General features: G+C 48.7%; 1 protein-coding gene across 1 annotated transcript in view; it reads left to right on the forward strand.

The window, feature by feature from the left end:
* The window catches only part of cadm4 (cell adhesion molecule 4), a gene marked incomplete at both ends in the record, with an annotated part of 49,190 nt that extends 46,346 nt beyond the window's left edge, over positions 1-2,844 (forward strand). The window contains 2 exons of the mRNA XM_084444678.1: positions 1,136-1,264; positions 2,735-2,844. Coding sequence (XP_084300804.1) covers positions 1,136-1,264; positions 2,735-2,844 — 239 coding nt within the window. The remainder of the gene's footprint in view (positions 1-1,135; positions 1,265-2,734) is intronic.
* Between the last annotated feature and the right edge of the window lie 4,728 nt (positions 2,845-7,572).

Genomic DNA, 7,572 nt, shown 5'->3' on the forward strand with positions numbered 1-7,572 from the left:
GGGGAACGTGGAGGGGAACGTGGAGCGGAACGTCGGGGGGGAACGTGGAGGGGGGCGCGCCAGGAGTACAGAAGGCTCTTTTCAACTGTCCACTCACTCTTCCTCCAGAGCTCGGGGCCTGGCGAGGGGGACGGGGGGGGGGATGGGGAGGGGGGGCCGCGTTTCATTTTTCATCCCTCATCAAATGTTGCTTCCATCGCCGCGCGGCACACCCCCCGCCCCCCGCCCCTGGTCCTCGCTACGAGACGCACACGCACTTTCTCTCACTTTGTTTCCCAGCGTGTTGTCTTTCCTCGCCGCTCTCTCTCTCCCTCCCTTCCTCTCTCTCTCTCTCCCTCCCTCCCTCTCTCTCTCCCCCCTCCCCTATCCTCCTTCAGGAGAGGAAGAGCTCTCCCTCCCTCCCTCTCTCTCTCCCTCCATCTCTCAGTTTTTCTCTCTCTCTCTCCCTCCCTCTGTTTCTCTCTCTCTCTCCCTCCATCTCTCAGTTTCTCTCTCTCTTCCGTTTCCTCCATTCTGTTTCTCTCTGATGATGACGATGATGATGATGGTGACGATGATGATGGTGACGATGATGATGGATGTTTCGCAGTGTTGCCTAACATATCCACCTCTCTTTGTCAGGCTTGCTCATGCTTTCCATTCTCTCTCTCTCTCTCCCCTCTCTTTCCCTCCTCCCACCTCTCTCCCTCTCTCTTTTCCTCTCTGTTTCTCTCCCTCTGTCCCTTTCTCTCTCTCTCCATCTCTCTCTCTTTCCCTCCCTCCTTCCCTCTCTCTCTCTCTTTCCCTCTCTCTCTCTCTCTCTCCCTCTCTCCCCCTCTCTCTCTCCCTCCCTCTCTCCCCCCCTCTTTCTCTCTCCCTCTCTCTCCCTTCCCTCTCTCCCCTCTCTCTCTCCTCCCTCTCCCCCCTCTCTCTCTCTTTCTCTCTCCCCCTCTCTCTCTCTCTTTCTCCCTCTCTACCCCTCTCTCCCTCTCTCTCCCTCCCTCTCTCCCCTCTCTCTCTCTCCCTCCCCCCTCTCTCTCTCTTTCTCTCTCCCCCTCTCTCTCTCTCTTTCTCCCTCTCTACCCCTCTCTCTCCCTCTCTCTCCCCCTCTCTCTCTCCCTCTCCCTCCCTCTCTCCCTCTCTCTCTCTCTCTCAGACCCAGGTGCAGTGGTGGAGACCCACAGTGCAGTACCGTACGCGGTGATAGGGGGCGTCCTGGCGCTGCTCGTCTTCACCGTTATCTGTGTGCTTATCGTCACCATCTGGTGCTCCGTGAGGCAGAAAGGTAACACACACGCACACACACACTCTCTCGCGCGCGCACACACACACACACACAAAGAGACAGGCTAAAGACGATATATTTTCCATTCAAGTTCAGACTACCATTAAATCTCTGACGTAAAACACTAGCAAATTGGAAAGAGGCACCGAGACCGAGAGAAGCCGCCAGGAAGCTGAGGTTAATGGAGAATGGAGAGAATGATATAGAGGTATGAGGAGGACGAGAGAGAGAGGGGCGAGGAGGGCGAGAGAGAGAGGGGCGAGGAGGGCGAGAGAGAGAGGGGTGAGGAGGGCGAGAGAGGGGGGTGAGGAGGGCGAGAGAGAGGGGGGTGAGGAGGGCGAGAGAGAGAGGGGTGAGGAGGACGAGAGAGAGGGGTGAGGAGGGCGAGAGAGAGGGGGGTGAGGAGGGCGAGAGAGAGAGGGGTGAGGAGGACGAGAGAGAGGGGTGAGGAGGGCGAGAGAGAGAGGAGGGGTGGGGTGGGATGTGTAGGCGTGGCCCCGGTGTTTTATAACCCTCTGCTTTACTGTATCAGGGCTCGTCCCATAAAAAAGAACCGCATTACCCACATTCCCCATCATTTAAGAGCGCTCTGGCAGCCAATCCCCCCACACAGCGCCAAATAGGACACGGCCTGGGAATAGAAGAGAGGGGGAGGAGCCACGGAGCCACGCCTCTGATCCTCGGCAAGACGACCTGTCGGTCAAAGTTCTATACCGCCCGACAGCCAATCGGGAAAGAGACAGGGCCATTTCAAGCAATCAGTGAGCAGGACACAAGGCCATTAGGGGTCTCTGGTGTGGCCTGCCGTGGCTGTCGGCGAACCAATCAACAGAGGGAGTGTGTCTGTCCTTCCTGGATTGAGCTTCAACGTGATTGGTCCTCCTTACACTCTGTAAATTGTACTGAACCAATACATCGATCAACGGTGTGAACAAAGACTTGAAATTGGTTCAGTGATTAACTCCCGGTTATACAGTTTTGCGGCGATACCAATTATAGTTCTCTGTTGGACCTAATCTCTCTCCCATCCTTTTCTGTTACTCTCTCTCTCTCTCTCTCTCTCCTCCCTCCATCTCTCTCTCCCTGTCTCTCTCTCTCTCCTCCCTCCATCTCTCTCTCCCTCTCTCTCTCTCTCTCTCTCTCTCTCTCCTCCCTCCATCTCTCTCTCCCTGTCTCTCTCTCTCTCATCCTCCCCCTCAAGGCTCTTATCGTACTCGAGAGCCTATACTAAACTGGTACTGACCTTTTTATGCGTGAACTAATTATTAATCCCAGGTATGATTTAATAATATTACTATCGATTGGCTGGATAGGATTGATAGGATTACTGCATGGCACAATGATTATTCTGCTTCTGCTAACTAACCTTCCAACCCCCATCTTTCTATGCTACCCTCTCTCTCTCTCCCTCTCTCTCTCTCTCTCTCTCTCTCTCTCTCTCTCTCTCTCTCCCCCCCCACCCCCCAATAGGCTCGTATCTCACCCATGAGGCCAGCGGGGTGGATGAGCACGGCGAGGTCCAGGAGGCCTTCCTGAATGGGAACGACGCCAGCCAGGGCAAGAAGGAGTACCTCCTGTAGCCTCCTCTCATACCCCCCCCCCCCCCCCCCCCCCCCAACATGCCCCCCAACACGCCACGACATCCCCCCCCCCCTCCCTCAACCTGCCCCCCAACACGCCACGACATATCCCCCCCTCCCTCAACCTGCCCCCAAACACGCCACAACATACCCCCCCCCCCTCCCTCAACCTGCCCCCCAACACGCCACGACATCCCCCCCCCCCCTCCTCAACCTGCCCCCCAACACGCCACGACGGGTGGCCTTCTGAAACGACTGTACTGCAGCACACCGCACACGACATGACAAAAAAAACACTGATACAATGCAAACTCACACACACACGCACACACACACACACACACACACACACAGACGATAGAGAGAGATGATATAAAAAGCCGACATCAACCACATCAGCCCTTTACTGTAGGTCTGAGTTGAAAGGAGATGAGAGGGAAGATGGAGGGAAGAAAGGGAGAAGGAGAGAGAGAGAGAGAGAGAGAGAGAGAGAGGGAGAGGAGAGAGAGAAGGTTGGTGATAATGCTATGATTATTTTGATAGATAATGGCGCGCTGCAGCAGCACAAAGAGAGATTGTGCGCGGAGGTGAGTGGAGAAAGAGAGGCAGCGGTGGAGATGACGGCCGTAATTCGGTGCTCTGAGAAAGAACGTCCATTTCACAACTCTCAGTGTTTCACCGGCGGACAGCCAAGCGAGGGCGTGGGGCGTCGAGTACCTCGGCCAGGAGCCATTTCGCTGCTTGACATGTGCAAATTGAAATACTTCAAATTGCCAATGCATCTCGCTTGCAGAGAGCTAGTAATATATAATTCTTTCACATGTGCGGAGACGAAGCCCAAAGTCTCTTAAAGTATTCATACTTTTTGAACAAGCCAGTGACTCTCCACTCAACCCAGATATTCTATTTGCATTCCCTGTTGGGGATGTTGGCCATATCTTACTGGGAATACAGAACAGCTATTACCTTTCTTTCTCTCGCAACGGGTTATTAGCTGCTTCTCTTATTCTCATTCTGTCGTTATTCTCTCCCTTTCTACCTCCCTTTCCTGCCCTCTCTCTCTCTCTCCCTCTCTCTCCTGTCTTGTCTCTGTCTTGCTCTATCTGTCTCCTATTGTTGGTCAGTAAGAATGAGAGGATTAGCGCTGGTATTCTTTCTTAGTCAGAATAATAGGAAGAAAGGGCCACAAGACACACGCGAGAAAAGCTTCATTATTCCCAAATGTCATTAAGAGGATAAAAAGGTTGAAAAGTCTGAAGGGAGTTGAAAGGATACATATTGAATGAGAAGAAACACACAATGGATATTTTTCTGAATGCTACCACACACGTTTAACACGCGCACACACACACATTGTACACACAGTTGATACAAGTCCATATCTCTGAATTACATATTTGTATAAAAAAAAGACAACAGCAACATAAATTAAATGAATCTTTTAAGAAATGAGAAAACAGTTTACTATCGAACGCGTTATGAAGCTACTACTGTATACTAACCCAGAATATTAGCCTAGAGGTGCAAATCTACTGTCCAGTGATCTTTAAAGAAAAATAGAAAACAAGAAAAAAAAAGTTTCATTTGTCTTTATGAAATACCTGAGGTCTTATAGATTTTTTATTAATTATTATTTGAACTATTATGATTGTTGTTATTATTATGATTATTGTTATTATTATTGTAAATGTTACAGAAATTGTACTCCTCCTATGTTTGTTTTGGGTTCCTCTTTAGAGATCGATGTCTTTTCTCTCTTCTCTTTCTGTCGTTTCGCGTTCTTTCTATCTTTGTCTCCTGTGCCTATAGCGTCCGTCTCCTCCTCTCTGTCTCTCACATGTGTTTATTTTATAGTCCACGTGTCACTGTTGATATATAGCTAACCATGTCTTTATAGGAGAAAGATACAAAGCACGACAAAATAAAAAAAGATTAAAATAAAAAACAACCTTGGGGTCGTCTGTTTTTAGATGTGCTGAATAGAGAAAGAGAGAAATGAGTAGCGGATTCTGAACATGAGGGATATTATCAACGGTGAGACCGGACGGTGAGACCGGACCGCGGGACCATCTCACCCACAGGAATGCGGTGCTCTCAAGCTCCGTCTGATAACATCTGCAGGCCTCCGGGCTCAAGCCCAGGGACATCCTGCTCTCCGGTACGCAGTGACCAATCAATGGGAGGTCACGCAGGGGGAAACGTGCTTCCTGTCAAACCCAGGGTTAACCTCACAGAACCCTCTCTAGCCCAAGGAAGTGGTCCCTTGAAATGAGATTTTGTGGAATCATTAAGTCTCCCTCTCCTCACAGAGCTGAGAGGATCTGGCCCTTCCTGACTCAAAGGCTACGGAGGGCCTTTCTCCTTTCCGCCGGGGTAATGAACCAATTGCACTACATTCCTTCAGGCCAGATGTGCCTCCTAGCAGACCTTTCACACAGCGAAACAAAGGAATATGCACATTTTCTCTCTTTTTGTCATTAATAAAGTTTAATTACTTTCTCCCAACTATGTGATTCAACCACAATGAGAAAAAAATATAGCTGCAAGCAGCAATGTGGGGGCCAGGCAGGACGCGCGACCAACGCATCAAAGACAACGAGTGAAACACGCCATTAAGTTATTAATGTTTCGAAAGGTGTGACCCATGACACTCAAAGATGCAATGCCTCCCCCACATGGCAAACATTTGGAGTACACACATATTACTTACTCTAAACAAGAGACACAGAACAGTCCCTGGTCTGTGAGCCAGATTTCACAATTTTTAACTGACAGCAGCGACCGACAACAATTCCATTGACTTCCACGGCAGCATAATTACAATAATTATAAGAATGCCTTTTGGATGAACAGGATTCAAACCCTGAACTTGCTGCTTGCAAGACTGACGTGCTACCCGCTGTGCTACGACAGATCTTGCGAAAGCACCTCGCCCTAGTGCTCAAGCCATGTCAGCCTACGCTTCCTCTCGGTAGAGTGAGAGGGGGGGGTGTCGTCGTTTAAATTGGCAGACGGTGAAAAGTATACATAGCATAGCTCAACTATTTACTTCTTCAGAATCCAGACAATCACGCGAACATTTCCATGTATAATATGTCCTTCGGTCTTCAGAAGTGTAGGAGAGGTGACGAGTTAGAAACTCGACACTGATTCTGTCATTTTCTGCATTAATTTAGAGCGTGGCTCCATTGTTTTCAATGGAGGGGGGGAGTCGTTGTTCGAACAGTCACACAGTGAAAAATATACATCATTTTTTGATTTTATGAATCCCAAGAGTCGTGTGAACGTTTTGATATGTAATATGTGTATGAGCTGTGAGAATTGGAAGAGGGATTGCAGTTTAGAAAATGTGTGACTTTTTCCAAAATGTGCCTGTCACCACTCTGAAACTGGTGAAATTGTGCAGAAGACTAAAAGTGTTCCTTGCATTCTGCAATCAAAAAAAATGAAGTAATAATGAAACCATTTTGAACTCAGCATGAGCCAGGGAATCCATTGCTACCATAATTTCAAAGATTTTACATACAGTTCAAAGGTTACTGGCATAAACGCAACCAGGGACGTGCACAGATAGACACGAGGTGGTGCTAGAGCACTTGCCCTTTGCCCTCTGGACAAGACAAGTGCCCTTTTGAAAGTTACTTTTTTATGAATTTTTTGCAGTGTAGGCCTACTGTATGTGGCCCATGGTGACATCGATCAATTCTCGATTAAAAGTGTGTAATAATAATGCCTCAAAATGCGTTGTAATTTTGCCAGACCCCCCCCCCCCCCCCACACACACACCCGTGGCAGTGCGGCAGCACTGCACACACATCTCCTCTCTGCCCTTTCCCCATCCAGAGCGCCCGAGTGATGACAGCTAACCAGCCAGGTAACACATAAACCAAACAAGTGTATTGTTCGCCCCCTAAGCCTCAGTTGCCAAACTATAACTTGCATTTATTTGTCTCTGTTGTGAAATAAGTCTCATACAGCGCCAAAATTAGCCGACTGCCCACCTGCTTAACAAGCTAGCTCGTCATAATCAATTAATGGATTTAACGTAATGATGACCACCACACGACCAATGTTGGTAGAATTTGTTGTTGGTACAGCATGTGAAGCTTAAGCTATCAGTATACTTAATCTGAATATTTAGTATTATGTAGTAGCCTAACCTTAGGCTTAAACAGGGCTGCTAAGTCTCAGACACACGCGTTTCAGCCTCTTCTCACGCTCACACGCCACACTTCACAATTCTCGCGCTATGGAGATTTGTGTCATAAATACATGCGTACGAAAGTACAATTCGCAAACGTGTTTTGCAATCCATCCGCAAACACCCCTCTTTCCCGGATGACTGAACTTCTCACCCGATCTCTCAGGGAGACCCCAGCCACCCTCCGGAGAAAACTCAGTTCGGCCGCTTATATCCGAGATCTCGTTCTTTCGGTCATGACCCATCCTTCATGACCATAGGTGAGGGTAGGGACGAAGATAGACCGGTAGATCGCGAGCTTTGCCTTTTGGCTCAGAATAATCCCAAAGCTAGTATTAATGCTGACGAGCTGATTAAGAATGTTAGTCTAATTGCTAATATAGGCAGCTGACGTTATTAGCCTAGCAAAGACAGAACCAGCACACAAAATAATGTTACTCACAAATCAATAAAAGTCTCTACCAATTACAGTAGGCTTTCGATCATCTGGTCGATGTTTAGATTGCAAACAAAATGTCCTTCACACC

Source organism: Borostomias antarcticus, assembly GCF_949987555.1.
Source record: "Borostomias antarcticus genome assembly, chromosome: 10".
NCBI lineage: Eukaryota > Metazoa > Chordata > Actinopteri > Stomiiformes > Stomiidae > Borostomias > Borostomias antarcticus.